The sequence below is a fragment of the Lolium rigidum genome, chromosome 1 (genome assembly GCF_022539505.1).
Source record: "Lolium rigidum isolate FL_2022 chromosome 1, APGP_CSIRO_Lrig_0.1, whole genome shotgun sequence".
In the NCBI taxonomy this organism is placed as follows: Eukaryota; Viridiplantae; Streptophyta; class Magnoliopsida; order Poales; family Poaceae; genus Lolium; species Lolium rigidum.
Window position 1 is genome coordinate 247,852,627 of NC_061508.1, and position 17,501 is coordinate 247,870,127.

Consider the following 17,501-nt stretch of genomic DNA (forward strand, 5'->3'; position numbering starts at 1 on the left):
GCCATGTTCGCCATCAAGATCTTGGATTATTGAGTCATCTTGGCCAACGAAAGCTGCGTCGCTTTGTTGGTGGCTTTCATGGCGGTGGCGTGAGCTTCCATCTCCGCCGCCTCCACCTTCTCCCTCTCCAACTCAATCTTCATATCTTGCTTCTCCAGTATTAGCTTCCACACGACGGTGGCCCTATCCGCCACATCATTGTTCTCCGTTGAGAAGGAGGATATCATCTTCTCGAGGGAGGCGTCCATGGCGACCAATGCCGGCGCCGCATTCCTCTCGGCCTTGGCCTTCTTGTTTCCAATGGGGCGCCCGGTGGAGGCGCCGGCGGGATCGACCGGCCCGGTGGCCTCTCCGCTTGCTATTGCCGAGTTGGAGACTCGCGGCTGTCGGTGAAAACTGTGTCACGATTGGCGGGCGATGGCGGCGTTAAGCGTCGCTTCCTTCTTGAAGGCATCGTCGTCGCAGTCTGCGGCTACTCACTCATGCTGCTCCGGGGGAAACCCTAGATCCGGGTCTCCCGGATCGGATGATGACAGCGCTTCCTGCGTCGTTCTACCTCTTGGGGCATCGTTTTTGGAGCAGCGGCTGGATGGAGGTGGATCTTGGTGGAGTGGTGTTCATCTACCACGTTGACGTCGATGATTCTCAACAGCGTGGAGCTGCAGGGTATCGAAGACGGGCGCGGACTGCTGGACGCGTGCATGATGGTGGAGCTGTGTGGCGTCATGGTGACATCGACGACAGGTCTGGCAAGGTCAATGCGGTGATCCCTCTTGAAGATGGGTGCGAGAAAGACGGCGGTAGCGATTTCTGTGGCATGTGTAATGGCGTGCGCTCAGGGTCCGCTTGACTGGTTGTGCTTCTCACCCGCCAATAAGCGGCTTGGGAAGGCATTCGGTTTTAGATGATGTGCGTTGGTGTATTGTTAGGGTAATGACCCTGTTCATGGTAACCCCCTTCATCGCTCTTGTAGGTATAGCGAGTTGTCGATGTAAAGGTGGCTTCGAGTTGATCTTTGTATCTCCCTTGTAAGCATTTGCGAATAATTTAATAAAAAAATTGTGTGCATTATTTGGATGCAGAGGCTGGACTGATGCTCCCATTTTGAAAAAAAGAACAAGTCAAAATACACCCCAATTTCTTTTTTTTGAGAGCCATACACCCCAATTTCAATACGCTCCAATGCACTTAGGCAGGGGATTAACTGAACATAGCCTTATCAGGTAGGGGAAAAAGGGCACGCTGAGAAAAGAAGAAAGGAGACCAAGAAAAGGACCAAACAAATCCGTGCAAAGAAAAGTGTGGCAAATTATAAAATCCCCCCAAATCCCGAGTCTCCGGCCGCGCTTGCCCTTGCCCGCTCCCTCCCCTCCAGTTCTCAGAGTTCTCCAAGAAGAATCCATTTCTTCGAGAACTCGAATGCAGTAGGCCGAGGGACAGAGAGGAGCCACGGACCCCAGCCCCCGCCGCCAGCCCGCGCCCCGCGATTCGGCCGCGATCCGGCCCGATTCGGGCCGCCGCCGCCATGGACATGATCCAGAGCATCGAGTGCGTGTCGTCGTCGGACGGCATGGAGGACGACGACGCCATGTCCTCCAACCTGCCCCTGCCCCTGCCCCGCCCCTTCCTCAAGGCCTCCGCGGCCGCGGCTATCGCGGCCGCCAGCATCGGGGTGGTCCCCACGTCCGGCGCCGGCGCCGGCGCGATCCCAGGCCCGCTGATCCCGCCGGCGACCAGCGTCCACGAGCTCCTCGAGTGCCCCGTCTGCACCAACTCCATGTATCCCCCGATCCACCAGGTCAGCGCCTGCTTCTCTTTCTTGATTGACTCCAGGATCTTGGGCCGGTCCTGGCAATTTTCGCGGCTCCGATCGTCTCCGCGGTAGGGAAGCCGCGATCTTGGTTGCTTGCATGGGTTCTTGGTCTGAAGTCATATTGGTTGCGCTGTAGACGCATCCAATTCACGGAATTTTAGTTCTTGCATGGCAACGAAAATATATCATGGTCAATCTTGATAAGAAGAATTGGCAGTCGAATTTTGCGTCCGTATGTGGGAAATTGATGCTACGATAGAAACGGTGTACTTTGGAGTTGAGACCTAACATACCAACTGCGGGAAGGATTTTAGATTAGAAATAATGCGTGCGCAATCATCCTTACTCAGGATGTAGTTTAGATTCTTCAGTTATTTCTCAAGTTTTCTGGTTCCTGACAATTTTAAATTCTTCATTAGTTGTGCTGCACTGCTGGAAAAGGAGATTAGGATGTCTAGTTAGGTTCTTAGGGTATTTGAACTGTACCATGCTTTGCCACTGATTAACAGAGAAGGCAGAGAAAACACTACATCTTTTGTTAGAGAAAAGAACATACGTCCTCATCTAAACCGTACTATTCTCCTTTTTCCTGAAAAACTGGAGGTAATATTCTTTTGGTTAGCAGATTGCTTGTTAAAGTCCACCCACCTCTTCAAGTGCACAACATAATCCAAGCGCCGACACAGTTTAGAGAATCAGCTATCGATGTTCTTGCTAACCACATATTCAAGTAGGCTAAGTGTAGAAGTTTTCTATCACATAGAATTTTTTTAAGCGATCATCTCCCAAAGAATTTCTTCCTTGTTGCTTGGTGACGGATGATCTTAAGAGGGAACATGCCATGGGCGGGCACATGTGTATTCATGGGTATGCAGGTGAATACCCAAAATTTTGACAAAATTTTCAAATTATGTGAAATATCCATCAGCGCTAATTTACTTTGTGTAGAAATCTGTGCTTCTCTGGACACAAGGATGTGGAGGCTTGGCTGGTTAGAGCAGTTACATGCTCCCTTGATGGTCATGAGATCGAATGCTACTTGCCACTGTTTTGTAGTACATTTTATTTTATTTTTGAATACCCATTGTTAAAAGTCTGTGCCCGCCCATGGAACATGCTGACTGAAAATATTATCCTAAAATTATACTGTGTAGTTGTGTGCAATTTGGAGGCTAAAAAAAAACTGTATATACTCGTGGTTTCCCATTTTCTTTTTGGCTTTTTTGCTTTTTGGATACTGGGGCTTTTTAAAACTACGTTATACTAATTGATTCGAGTAGATCTGAATTACCTGAGTCGAAATTCTGTTGGCCATGAGTCAGTAATTTAGTCATGTAGTAACATGTCTAAATATATATTATTAAATTGTTAGTACTCACTTTAACAATTCCTTCATGCTTTTGTTTTTAACCATAACTCCATTGTCACTTCAGGTTGGTCATTGTGGCAATAAACTAGAATAACATGTTAGGTGCTGATCAGCTATATATGGTTTTGGTGAATGAGCAAACACATATTTAATAATACTTTGAGTATACCTAAACAACCTATGTGTTGGATCCTAGGATGTTTCAGTACTTGATGTTATTATCGTATTCCTTACCCACACATGCTGCTCAAGTATCACAGGAGTTGCTCAACTACTGAACCATGATACCTGCCCTTTCATCAGGACTAGCCTGAGTTACACTCATGTCTTGATGCATACATAGGCCATTTGTATTTGGATAAAGCAAGATGTCTAGACTAGGCACTAAACATCTTTCGTGCCTGGTAAACTGTTTTCTTTTTATATTTGACAGACTACTGCCAGGTTTACCTTATTTTCTGTGTATGAAGGATAATTTAATATTCTTTTACCTGTGCATCTGGTTTTTCAATGCTAAAAATTCAAAATTTGTTGGGTCCTTTCGCACTCCTTTTTTATGTGTCTGCTTATCTGTTTTTCACATGCAATGAAAACATCTTTGACTGTCTGATATATTTTTGCATGTCTTGAACTTGTGAACTGTTTGTCAGTATAAATATCACAAGACGCCTTCAGTTTTTTCTTTCGATGCGCCTTTCTTAGCATTTTTAATTCATCTATCATATTGAGTTATTGACTGTGTAGGTAGCGTACTTCCTTTTATATGCTACAGGACAAGAAGCACAGTTCAATAGGACCTGTCTTCCATATGGGCTGCATATTCTTATAATAGCCTTCTTTAAAAGGGATTCTTTTTCAGATTGTAGTTAACATTGGTTGACTTGAGTAAACTTGGCCCTCTTAAGTAAAGTATTACTGTGGCTGGTAGGAATTCAACATCTATATTGGAAAATTTTGGCATTAAACAATTGTATTCTTGCTTTAGACATCTATGGCATACTTGAAATTTTGGCATTAAACAATTCTAGTCTTGCTTTAAGCAATTGTATATTGGAAAATTTTGGCATTAAACATCTATACAGGAGAGCAAATATGCTTATATTAATTGAAATTTGTTACTTTGAACATTTTTGTGAATCTTATGAACTGTACTCTTATGTAGTCTTGCTTTAGGTTAATGCCTTCCAGTCATCTAGCTTTGTATATATTCAGAATTTTTACAATTTAAGTTTACAGTGGCAACAAAATAACATTCTGGTAATTTTACAGTGCCAAAATGGTCATACCCTTTGTTCGACCTGCAAAGCTCGGGTGCACAACCGCTGCCCTACCTGTCGACAAGAGCTGGGTGATATCAGGTGTTTGGCATTGGAAAAGGTTGCTGAATCTCTTGAGCTACCCTGCAGATACTACACACTAGGTTGTCCAGAGATCTTCCCATACTATAGCAAGCTCAAGCATGAGTCGCAGTGCAATTTTAGGCCATACAGCTGCCCTTATGCAGGATCTGAATGCTCCTCAGTTGGAGACATTCCTTTCCTTGTTTCACATCTGAGAGATGACCATAAGGTTGACATGCATTCTGGGTCGACATTCAACCATCGCTATGTCAAGTCAAATCCCAGAGAAGTTGAAAATGCAACCTGGATGCTAACTGTAAGTATTCTTAACTTTTTTTTTCGTTTCTAGGCATTTAAATTTACCTGTCGTATTTACTTGATATCTTATGTACACCTATAGTGGGGTGAAAAGATGCATAGTACCACCACTTTACTATTTTGCTTACCTTGATCATCCTTGGTTTAATAGCATAAAGAAATACCAGTTGGTCCTGGAATACTGGATGGTCTTGCAGAATGTTTCCAACTACCCAAAAGAAAGACGATAGCTTCCTCTTGTGCTGATTGATACATCTGCATATGCCTATTTTTTTTTTCTGTTCACTTTCTTTTGAACATGTGAATCAAGTAATACCATTCTGTCCTCAAAATAAGAAGGAATGCCTATCTGACACAAAGAAGCATTTATCTTCAGGTTTTCCATTGTTTCGGGCAGTATTTCTGCTTGCATTTTGAGGCCTTCCAGCTCGGAATGGCACCAGTCTACATGGCATTTCTCCGCTTCATGGGCGATGAGAACGATGCGAGGAACTACAGCTATAGCCTTGAGGTGGGTGCGAATGGCAGGAAGATGATATGGGAGGGCACGCCCCGGAGCATCCGGGACAGCCACCGCAAAGTGCGCGACAGCCACGATGGCCTCATAATCCAGCGCAACATGGCGCTCTTCTTCTCCGGCGGGGAGAGGAAAGAGCTGAAGCTGCGGGTGACAGGTCGCATCTGGAAGGAGCAGCAGAATCCTGACTCGGGAGCCTGCATCCCTAACCTCTTCAGCTGAAGCGAATAGTTGTTCCCAACAGGATCATGTGTGGGTGGTTCAGGTGTATATTGAAATGTGATTGCCAATTTGTTTCTCTTTACAGTTTGCGTTTGCCTCTTTTTCGCTTTTCAGCCACTTTGTTGTAACATGCTCAATATTCTTTGGGGTGGTTGGTGTCAGGAAAACACGTGGAGCTCTATTGAAATCACATGGTGATCATTCTCTTCTGCCTGGCCTATGTTCCGTGATTCTAATAAGTGGCGGTCATGTGAGTCTACTTCCATGATCCAGTGTTGTATGATTGTACAACTTAACTTTTTTACAGTACAAGAAGACATGTTCGGAGCTGTGGCTGATTTCCTTAGAGCATCTCAAACAGTTTACATATATACTCCATCCGTTCCTAAAAAAGCTTCTCAACTTTGTCTAGATACGGTTGTATATAGTCTTACAACCGTATCTAGACAAAGTTGAGAAACTAGGAAACATTGAGAACTTTTTTTTTTTGGAACGGAGAGAGTATTTTGCTAGAATACCAGAAAACATAAAATATGGGTATTTTGGGTAAAAAAAAAAGAAACTAGCTCCCTCTGAAGCCTCTCGCTTAACCTTCTGCTCAACCTCAGTGAAGCACTGTCATGCTCAACATGAATACTCAGGCTTCCATGCACTGAAGGCACTGCCGATTCTCAAGACTGGGCTTGGGCCTTGGGGCATGCCAGGGCCTGCTCAATCACGAGCCCTTGGCCCTCGCTGTTAGACCAAAGCCTGAACCTGATCCTTTCGTGCAACCAAGTAGGAAATCCTTAGAAAAAAGTAGGAAATACACAGAATGCCAGATGATAGCGAAGTACCATAGACCATAGTACCCTGCCTCATGAATATAGAGCTATAGGAAATAACCAAGGGCAATATTGCAATATTACCTTAGGATTTATCATGCTCTAAAGGAATATATATACCGAACAACAACATCAAACCTTTTTCCAATCAAGTTAGGGCAGGCTAGATATCAAACCTAACGGAAACATAAACCAAAACGAGGAGAGAGAAAAGAAGTAAACACGGATCCAGAACCAATATTATAAGGCAAGGCATGTGGTATATATATTCCACATGCCAATATGCCATGTAATAATGTTGTAAGTTTACCCTTATGCCCCTCAGCCATGTAGAAGGCTAAGGGCATCACTGTAATTTTCCTTGGGGCATGGCATGTAAATACTACTTACTGAAGAACATTTTGTGGTTGCAAATGTGTCATCAGTGCCAACTGGTCAAGAACATTTTGTTGCTGCACTTATGCACATGTATAACCTGGGAACTTTGGACTTCGTTTCACACACATATGGACTAAAAACCCATACAAAAAAGGTACCATTAATCTGTGCAACAGTTTCTGAGTGAATCAAAATGTCTGAACCTATACATCCGAGCCAATCGAGATCCCTCCTATGTGCATAATCCTTTGTTTTCATATTCTGTCAGTATAAATGATGTACACACAACACTTGGAATTAGTCCTTCTTTCCCCACCTGTAGAGTACAATTAATACATTTGTGCAATTGCAACCACTCCAGTTTCTTGCTAGGACTAGTTGCCGGATATGTACCATATACTAAGCAGGATGTTTCTGGCTACCCTTTATGTGCAGCATTTTCTTTAATCTTCTCGACGATATGCCGCCTCTTATCTTCCAACTTGTTGCTCATCCTCCTCCCCAAACCCATTACTGCAGCCCGCTTCGCGCCTTTCCTCTTCGTGTACTCATCGGGAGAAGCAGAGGACGATGCCGACGACTGCTCGCCTGCAGGTACCATCGCTAGTAGCTGAAGAGAAGAGCCCGATGCATCTTCAGAAGTATTTCGTTCAAACTGTCTGGTGGTGCTCATCAGCGGAATCGTCAACTGGTCAGAAGGCTCTGTTTCTGAAGGAAGTGAAGAACAGGAGCTGGTAGATGCATCTGTTGCAGGTTCTTGGTTCGGCCCATGAAAGGATATTGTGCTCTTCAGTTGTTCGCCATCGTTGAAAGGAGCAGGTGGGCTTGATTTGCTACCTTTCTGGTTGGCACTGACCTTCAGTGTGGCAACATCATCAGGCTGGAGCGTACCCGTGTCTGTGCTATGACTTGCAGCCTCGCTCGGTTCACGATTCAGCCATATAAAAGGTGCAACTTTACGAGGCACCCAGTCATCCTTCTCCGATATCATCCATGACACAGGAATACTTTCACAATTCGGCAGTACCAAGCTTTGATGAAGTGAAGCCTGTAGGGTATATGGCATGTTCTAGGATTTAGGCATACAACTCAGCAAATAACACGGTAATCAGAGCAACTCAGTAGATGGGAGACCTTGATTCTTTTGCTGATAAACGCAGCAATGTGGCTGTTGGTGATCTTTCTCTCCCCAATGGAAGACTCCAATTCCCACTCAAGCTCCGGCATTGATGTAAATCCATACCAGATTCGGTCACAAGGAGGGGGCTTTATTTGTATGCGCATTGTGCCCCGAACCGATGTAATTTTAATTGCCAACAAAAATGGCACCTTTTGCAAGAATAAGGAGAGAAGATTACACGTGTCAGAACTTCCTGGATATATTAGTGGCATACAATTTACTTAAATCTGAATCTAAAGTTTTTTCTTCTACGGTTTGATCAATGGCTTAAAGTTTGAACATGCCAGAAATACTTTTGCCTGATATTGCCTCACAAACAGACGGCTGATGTGAAAAAAATACAAAGGTAAAAAAATTAGGCAGTATATAAATGGAAGGAGAGGGGAGGGAGATTGGTAAAAATGATATGTTCAAATGAAGGAAACATTCGAATAGCCAGACTGTGTTGTCATGAGCATCATTTCATTAACCACTACCAATTGCCTGTGTACAACAATACATTGGTGCAGTTCCTGAAGCAAAGTAAAACAAGAACTAACCTGGGAAACATGGTCAGTTATCGAGTGCATGATATTTTTCCACCTTTTTCCACCCAGTGCTCTTTGATCGCTTCAGTACTCCTGGTACGAAGGATCAACAAGCATCTCAATTCATGGATTATGTGGATAAGAAGAATGCGAGTTCACCAATCGCATTCATCAGAATAATCAGTGAAGGAAGAAAGAATTCAATAGGTAAAAGGAAGGAACACATGACAACTAGCATAAGCAATCATCATATGTTATACACAACATCCAATTTTGATGAAAAAAGACAAGAAATGCAGGAACATGACCAAAAACATATGGACATTAAAATTCAAACAATATTTCGGGAGGAGACAAATGACACTATATATTTTACTATGCACTTAGTTTTTTGTGAATAAATTTATTGTCAATCGGAAAAGTTATAAGAGAAAGGAAAACAAATCAAACCAACCTGCCTCATCTTCATCTTCCACTACAGAAGCCAAAAGTTGTGAAGACCCAACTTGGTTTCCATAATGCTCAATATTCTCCAAAAACTCTGAATTCACAGCCCCATTAGAATCCGCTTCAAGAGTAGTTTTCATTATATCTTTTTGCAGCTCTGGTTCCTGAATCTCAAGTCTTGCTTCAGTATGCAGCATTATTCCACCACAATATTCAAAATCAACTTCGAAAGCCCACAGTTCATTTAAATCCCTTGGGAGGACTCTCATCCTACGTAAATATGGTGGAAGTTCTCCAAGATTGAGATCAGTAAGTGTAATTTCACCAATGTAGGATGCAGTTCTCATGTTTGACAATGATCTCTGATCAAGAAGAAGTAAACGTCAACAATATGGTTGAAGGATGGGTTTACTTATGAATATAAGCATTACCTAACCTGAATGCGTGCTTTAATGGCCTTGCTTATCTCATCACTCATTTTAGCATCAAAAAACAACCGAGAGATTAGGAGGTTCCAACAAAGTGTACCATCATCAGAATTCTTTTCATCTGTATTTGCATCAGGAGAATCTGAGAATCTGCTTCTATAACTGAAATCTGAGCCAGGGGTACTGGGTTGTTTTATGTCTTGTGATGATGAACTACTGCTGGACCTTTCTTCTGGTAAATCAATCAGTGAGGTACCATGGTAGCTGTGTGTCTTACCGAAAGTTTTCCTTTCTGCTTGTGCTGGGATTGTGCTTGTTCTAGTCACTTGGGGTGCTTTTGTAGATACCTTTCTACTGAACTTTTTTAGAAGAAGGCGAAGTTTTGTCGATCCATCAGACTTTACCGCCTTGTCCCTAACCTCGTGATAGTCTGTGGAAAGTGCCGAGGATTCCAGGAAACGGGGGTATCCAGCATTTAATGAGGATACATAACTTCTAAACTGTTCACTCAACCTTGCATGCATGTTCAGTTTCTGCTCGTCTGTAGAAGATGCAAGACGAAGTGCTTTGGACCACGATTCCTTCTCCCAAGAGGTTTCTGCATAAAGATAACATACATTGCTCCCCTTGCAAATCTCAGATCCCTTGCTTTCAAGTTTTATCGGGTACCTCTTAGCCCTGAAAGAAAAATGGATAAATACAAATTGTGGTTACATTGGTACTAGAGTTCATATGTGAAGTGCACCACAGAATCAGAATTAAAATTTGCTAAGTAGGAAAGTCTATTCACTGTTTTAAGAACATCAAGTTCAAAAAAAAAGTGTGCTTAATTACTCTGTAGATGAATGGAAAAGATAAGAACGCGTAGCTATCCTATCATACATCAAGACTATGATGTTGATAACACAAGATGTACATATGGAACAAAAATAATTCAACACGGCACAAAAATGCTGAATATGTGCACTAACCATTTACGTGATGGTAGATTAGAGGCGGAAACAGCAACAACTGTGCAATCCAGAAGCTCAATGCTTGTCTGAGAACCATCAGGACCTGACAAGACAAGCAAGTGGTCTTTAATTTTAGCCAACATCCTGACAGGAAAAACCTCGACAATGTTCTTTTTTTCCTTCATATCTTTCTTAGCCCCAGATGGTATGTGGTTGTTGGTGCTAACTTTTGGCATCTTTTCTGGCTCTAGCATCCATAGAAAACCCTGCAACACGCGTGGCCATCAGGCGAAAGGATCCAAATAGCAAGCATAGCAGACTCGTACAAACACTTGATTTCAACATCCCTAGATTATGAGAGAGGTTGTATGATGTCTAATTAAGGGTTCCGATAGCAAATAGAAGAGGGCTAGTAAGGCTAGTTCACATAATACCCAACAGAACAGAGAGCATGTACAAATTCATCCGAAGTACTACATATTACTGCTTTAATCGCCACTAGCTTATATCCCACCGAGAGCAGGTACAAATTGTGAAGACGTACATATTACTGATCTAATCACCACTAAGAATTCAGCCAAAAATATTTGGGAAATTCCACACGGTCGGGTTTCAACTCTGCATACAGAGTACAGCTCTCCTGCAACTTTCCCATTTTTTTTTTTTTTGCTTCCAATTGCAATGCAAGAAGAGATGATAGGGAAATCGGTAAGAAGAGGAAGGCACACAGAGTGAATACAAGTAGCCTGACCTGTTTCTTGGTGGGAATCGGCCGGTCGCCGGAGAGCTCAGCGGCGGCGGTCTCCGGGGGCGGAGACGGAGGCCTTGGCCGGCCGCGGCGCAGGGCGCGGACGGCCCAGAGGATCGCCGCCCCCTCCGCGAGAGCGAGCGCGAGGAGGCCGAGGAGGAAGCCCGATAGGAAGATCACCACCGCCATGGTCGAGGACGACGACGATGACGAGGAGACCTTCCCAGGCGAGGCAGGCAGCTATGCTCTGCGACGAACAACACAACGCAGGAGGTGGAGAAGCCACGCGAAAGTCCACCTTGCATGGCGCTGACATGCAGGCCCCTCATGTCATTGTGTGAAAAGACGATATTTTTGATGATTTGACTTTTGGTGATTGAGCAAGTGATGTAGGCCTAATGAATGTGCAGCTTTAGCATTATTGATTGCTCAAGCCACAAAGAAAGTCTACAAACCTCTCAATTTGCAGCCTCAATGCGACAACAATTAATGTGCAACTCTAGATATAGAAATGTAGAAAGTATATATTTGCATATTTCTACAGCTACAAACAATAGTGCACATAATATGATTGCAACCTCTTAATTAACTATTAGATGAAAAGTCAACGCAAGTACAAAGTAAGTGGTGCCCAATAAAGTGAGAAACATGCTTGCCTGTAAGTTCCCGTGTAAAGAAACATAAATGAAACTAGATGGCACGCGCGCTTCGCCGCGCCGCCTGCTTGGCATTGTCATATGTGGTGGCTGGTACTGTACATCTCTGGTCTGGTCTAGTTTATGCATTCTCCAAGTTTTGTAGCAGTATTATCTCTGATACAAATTATTCTAGTTTATGCATTCTCCAAGTTTTGTAGCAGTATTATCTCTGATACAAATTATTCTGACCAAGCACTCAAGCAGTACATTTACCCACAACAATATACCAGCTATAAAATAGGAAGTTTGTCTCAATGTTTTTGATAAGCGGGTGCAATGAATCACTCATATGACCTGACAATTTTAGAAGAAATGCCAACAGCCGTCGGAGTCAGCCCCAGAGAGTAGTGCAATATATTATGAAATTCGGCTTACCTAATACAAGTTTTTCCACCAAGTGATTCGTCCAACATCAAAGAGTTTGCTGCTAGCTTGACACCGCAGTGCAGAAGCTTGACACTGTCAGCCAAACCAGTCTTAGAACGTGTACCTGACTTTTTTTTACCAAGAAATTGTACCTGAAATTAGTATCAGAGGCCCAAAAATGGAGCAATTATATAATTATGCTCATATGAAAAAATTTGACCTTATGTTTAAAAAGCAGTTTGACATTTGTTAAAGATAGTAGCCTACATAAAGCTTGTTGTAAGATCACGCTTTGATATAGTATCATAGACCCAAAAAAGAGAAGAAAAGAAGTACTTCTAGAATTATGCTGATATGAACAATTTGACATTTATGTTAACAAAGCAGTTTAACATTCATGATGTGCAAGTGGATATTTGGAAAGCTTAATGTATGATCACATTGTGATCCTAAAAAGAATACAAAATTTGTCTCTATAGTCTAGCAAATCTAGATCAATTTCAAAATCTGGTGTAATTAGTAGTGACTTGGTATCAGTGCATCCTTCGATGCATACTGGGGAGACTAAAGATCAAAAAAATGAATTAGGACAACAGATGAGCATGACTCATGTAACGATTTGGACCCTAAGGTCTGAAAGAGATAGACATCATTCTTCCCCAATTCTTCGGCATCCAACATTTTATTGAAATGCCTAGGAAAGATATTATCCTTTATGTGATATCTGAGCAGAACAAAGAAGAGAACCTAGAAAGCGACACCCTTTGAGTGAAATATAAAGTTCAAACTACATTATCAGAATTGCAAAGAAGAACAGATTATATAGGTTAATTCTTACCATGCAAATGCACTCGATAACTCTAAATAACTAACCAAGCAATTCAAGTGTCCTAATTAACTGGCTATATTAAGCATCTTACATGTGGATGGCAGAAGAAAATCCCAATGGTAATGTTAATATTGTGTATAAAATTTAAATGGACTGCTATCATGAAGAAATTGCACTAACTACATACATGTGCACTATCGAAATGGGACTTGGCTGAAATGGGACTTGGCTGGGATAAGAATGTATAAGATGTCAGCAGCTACTACTTGAATGATATTCTTTATCCTGTCAAATACATTCAGGAATATAAGATCATAATTTATGCCAGGCACAAATACTCAATGGCCCTATACACATAATCAAACCAATAAAATGGCATATTCTTGTTAACTTTAGTACAGTAAGCAAGATACATGCCGAAGAAACAAAAGATTTGATTACAACAGTGCAGCAAAGGTGCTACGTGCAGGAATATGAGAATTTAGACCAAAAGATGTGTCACCATGAACCTGAGCAGAACACATAGCTCTATACTCTTTATTCGCTCCTTTGCAATATGGATAGTCGAGACCCCGAGAACAATAAGTAAGAGAGAAATCCTAGAGAGAGGAAAAAAACTAAGATTAATGGAAGAACGGTCAGAACAATGGCTAACACCAAACATACATTCAAGTAAGAAATCTTCTCCAAGATATTCACTCACTCGCTGGACCAGTGTAAGAAAGAAACATTCATGGAAGGAAGAGAATGGGCCTATTGCTGAATTTCTTTGATAAGTCTAGACAACGAACATAATTTTTATAGAAAAAAGCGGAACAAAACAAATTATGTTGTTCCTTGGATAGAAAAATACCTGAACATATGCATATGATAAAAAAGTAAAACATGTAGGTCGCATATATGTGTCAACAGTAAGGAAAAAATAGCATCCTACTACCTAGCAACCATATGAGTTTTTTACTTGTCTGCGTTGTCAACCTACACAATTAAAAAAAAAACTCACTGTATTCAGTAACCAACCAAACAATATATACAATTATACACTAAAAGACTTGTCCACTTGGCAGGTAGCCAGGTACCTACATGATCAACTATGGCAATTGCATATGATGTGCTGTAAATCATGATTCTGAATTACAAAATGTGTACCACACTGTTAGCACTTGGTACTATTTCTATACAAATGACTTTGCAGTATTAATATTGACATGTCTTGAGGAAATGGTGGCACCTTGGAGGGTTCATCTTCTGGATAAACTTCTGGTACTCATTACACGAAGAAGAACTTGCCTCTCCATATGCTAATTCCGATCCATCGAGAAATAAATATTCGAAATTCCTGAATTCCAACGCCATGAAAATGCGCCACATAAATCCAAATTAAACCAACATGTGAGGAAACAAGTGTGTTGTACACAGAATTAAGGAACACAAAATCAGGTTCCCTTTCTGATTTCCACTCGCAAGCATCAGACTTAAAATTGTGCCCGTGAAAAAACAAAAACTCAATGCGAAAAGAAGTCAGTTTGCACGAACCGTCCACAAATTGTTATCTTTATTTCAAGAAAGATAGAAAAAAATAAAAAAGGCACCATTATGAATTTTCTAGCTTAACAGAGCCTACTGCGAATCCAAAAAAAAATTGTTTTGTGAGCATAAGATCATAAGCAACATATTCGTAAACCCTATTCTAGTTTCCACCAAAATACATAGCTTTTAGAATTCACTCGCAACCTTTAATTCCTTTCCTAATTATGAGAGAGGATCTGAACGAACCAGGACATTGTTGCAAGACTCGAAATATTTGTTGTTGAAATACAATTGAATATCTCAAACCCAGCAAAGAGAGGGTAACATGACTCAAAAATACTAAGTGGACAGCATTTCTAAGTAGGGCTACATAATTTAAAATTGAATAGAACTATGTACTGAAAACTAACCGAATGATTAGAAACTCTCATTACATGGAACAAAAATCGGTTAGGATGGTTAAAGTGATGCTGAAATTAGAAGGATCCCTCACATATACCTATGTCACTATGTGCGCAAAATTTATAAACTCAAACAAATATTCTATAGATATGAAATGAAGAAATTGCATACATTGAAACTTGGTTTCGTACAAAATGACTGATGTATGTATATACCAGCTCCACTCTCACCTTGGAGCGCCAGGTCTGTCCTCCCGCGCAGCCCCATCGAGCCACAGCCCGAGCCACGGCATGCTAGCCAGGGGCTCCCTGCTTAGACCCGACAGTGGAGGAGCCGAAAATACCAGCCAGTCCACCATGGGAGAGGCTCGGCTCTCCAACCCCACCTTCGTTGTCCCAAGGAGCAAACACCACCAGCACCTTCAAGCAGCAGTGGCGGCAGACAACAACACACCAAGACGCCCCGGCGGAATAGCGCCCAGCCCCCGCTCAAAACAGGAGCGACCCAGGATGCCGCCGAAGAAAAAAAGGAGCCAAAAAAGCAGGAAGAACCTCACCCCCCTACCTAAGATCAATTCACCCCGCGGTCACCCAGGGGCCGCAAGCCATCGGAGACACAGTTCTTTCAGGCGCTGCAACTAACCGGAGAGCTGCCACAAATAACCTGGCTTACAGTTTATCAGGCCTGATGAGAAAGCAATGAACTTAAAACCATGTGTGCATCTTACAAATCATCCTAGACCAAGATAGCCACACTGAATTTATCAGGTGCACTCCACATTAAGACACGCGCCAACTCTTCAAACAGAACGTAGAAGCTCATCAGCTCATCACGTTGCAATCTGCTGAATAGCAAACTAATGTACCTTGCGGAGATTTTGTGTAGCTCTAGACAAATGTTGTGCAAAAATACTGGGGCTAAATACAGAACAGGAACAACACCAGGAACCAAGAAATCGACACTGTATCTTCTCAGAGACACACCACGCTCATTCACAGCCTCATGGCACAAAAATCGAGAAGTTCATTGAAGTCTGCCGAAAACTCTGGAAAATGGAAGAACAGACTTCCAAGGGAGAAATTGTTCAAAATCCATCAGAACTCTTGCACTGAGCTTGGGGAATTGGGGGATTGGCGAGACGGGGACCTCCTGCTTGAAATTGCTGGGCCTTGTCATCGTCGGTCATGAGGGTCCGCATCAGGTCGATCATCTCCTGCTCATGGAGACAGGCAACACCACCAGGTCAGAGACCTAGAAGAGGAAAAAAACAGAGGGGAATCGCGGTTTCCGAAGGGGATCTGAGTTGATTAACCTAACTCAAGGTCGAGGCGGTGCTGGACGTCGGCAAGGGCGTTTCTGGCGGCAAGAAGCACCACGAACACGCCGTTCACTGCTGCTCGTCATGGCCACTTGCCCGATCTGGCGCAAGTTGGTTTGAGCCGCCATTGACGCGACCTCGAGCTTGCGCCACGTCATGGTCGCGACTGCCTCTCTTGATTTTTCCGGGCGGCGTGGATCTTCACTTTAGGTCGGCGCTGCACCAAATCGTACTACGAAACAACTATGGTTCTCTAGGCAGGCGTTGGAAGCTGTTTGGCGTGAAAGAGGAGGGCCACGAAGAGGAGCGGTTACCTGAGCCCTGAGGGAAACCAGCCGGCCGCGCCGGCCGAACGAATACGCGAAGAAGATCCCACCAAAGAAGCAGCCCGTCCAGACCTAAATCGCGGAAACAAAAGCGTGATTAGCACGGGAATAGGCAAGATTCGTCAGGGAAAAGAAAGAAAACGGCAGATCGAAGAGCAAAGGCACCGCGAATCGGCCGGAATGGAGGCGAAATCTTGCACGCGAAGAGAACGAACACTCGGTCAAACCCACACCCACGCCGACGGAGAAGATAAACCAGGCCTGAGCAGAACACGCGGCAACCATGCGACAATGGGCCCCATGGCGCCGTCCAAACGCTGAGGAAGCTGAGATTGCAACGGCCTTAACTCTTTTTAAAGAATATGGCCATTGCAAATGAAACTTAATACAGTAATATTCGTTGATTTCTACTCATAATAGAATTGCCACTTATGGTGTTTTGACCCTCTACACGGATAGGTTTTGCTAACACCGGTGCATATCAGATCATCAATGGTGGACACAAATCTTTTTGTGGTGATTCCATCGCTAACGCGCATCTAAAGAGAGGGTTCGATTTAAAAGTGAGTTGGGATAGTTATCCCCAACCTATCTTATTGGGTTTCCATCCTTAGTTTCAACGAAATTTGGAGTCGTCGACCCCTTTCAAAATGGTCCAGTAGCTCCTAGAGTCACATAAAAAATGATCCAGAAGTCCAAACCTTGCTTCCTCGCGAATGTTTACCTTCACTTTCTACAAGTTAAAAAAAATGCAAGTTCAAAATACAAAGAGACAACCCTACTCTTATTTTTTGTCTACAACAACAATCGTAAGGAAAAAATCCCTATAGTTTACAGATGTATGGAATAAAATTGGATCACCACCGATGAGGCTCTCTCTCCCTAACTTCACCATCCGTTTGACGTCGAGAATGTGGAGGTGTACATAAAAAAATGACAAACATAAAAAAGGCAATGGCAATAAAGAA

The 17,501-nt window shown here is 42.8% G+C and overlaps 3 protein-coding genes across 8 annotated transcripts; 1 reads left to right on the plus strand and 2 right to left on the minus strand.

Annotated features, from left to right (window-relative positions):
* The first annotated feature begins 1,482 nt into the window (after positions 1–1,482).
* Positions 1,483–5,788, plus strand: LOC124692318 (E3 ubiquitin-protein ligase SINAT5-like). Its single transcript, XM_047225658.1, has 3 exons — positions 1,483–1,798; positions 4,452–4,838; positions 5,217–5,788. The coding sequence occupies exons 1-3, from the start codon at positions 1,526–1,528 to the stop codon at positions 5,577–5,579; spliced, it is 1,023 nt and encodes a 340-aa protein (XP_047081614.1). The 5' UTR covers positions 1,483–1,525; the 3' UTR covers positions 5,580–5,788.
* Positions 5,789–6,874: 1,086 nt separating this feature from the next.
* LOC124692309 (testis-expressed protein 2-like) lies at positions 6,875–11,268 on the minus strand. The gene is given in 8 exon segments (XM_047225648.1): positions 6,875–7,829; positions 7,916–8,110; positions 8,501–8,552; positions 8,554–8,581; positions 8,943–9,297; positions 9,372–10,041; positions 10,335–10,582; positions 11,068–11,268. Coding segments are annotated over 8 exon segments (2,364 nt in total). The 5' UTR covers positions 11,254–11,268; the 3' UTR covers positions 6,875–7,199.
* A 693-nt stretch (positions 11,269–11,961) lies between these two features.
* Positions 11,962–16,813, minus strand: LOC124692325. Of its 6 annotated transcripts, XM_047225680.1 has the most exons (5): positions 16,202–16,813; positions 15,120–16,102; positions 14,189–14,296; positions 14,041–14,086; positions 13,599–13,935 (listed from the first exon to the last, which is right to left on the minus strand). In XM_047225680.1, the coding sequence occupies exons 2-5, from the start codon at positions 15,245–15,247 to the stop codon at positions 13,915–13,917; spliced, it is 303 nt and encodes a 100-aa protein (XP_047081636.1). In that variant the 5' UTR covers positions 15,248–16,102; positions 16,202–16,813; the 3' UTR covers positions 13,599–13,914. The 6 variants fall into 6 exon arrangements, 2 of the variants coding, with proteins under 2 accessions (XP_047081628.1, XP_047081636.1); XM_047225672.1 differs by lacking the exons at positions 13,599–13,935; positions 14,041–14,086 and adding exons at positions 11,962–12,256; positions 13,460–13,556 and having other exon boundaries at positions 15,120–16,813; XR_006999473.1 differs by lacking the exons at positions 13,599–13,935; positions 14,041–14,086 and adding an exon at positions 13,183–13,556 and having other exon boundaries at positions 16,202–16,811.
* Positions 16,814–17,501: the final 688 nt, after the last annotated feature.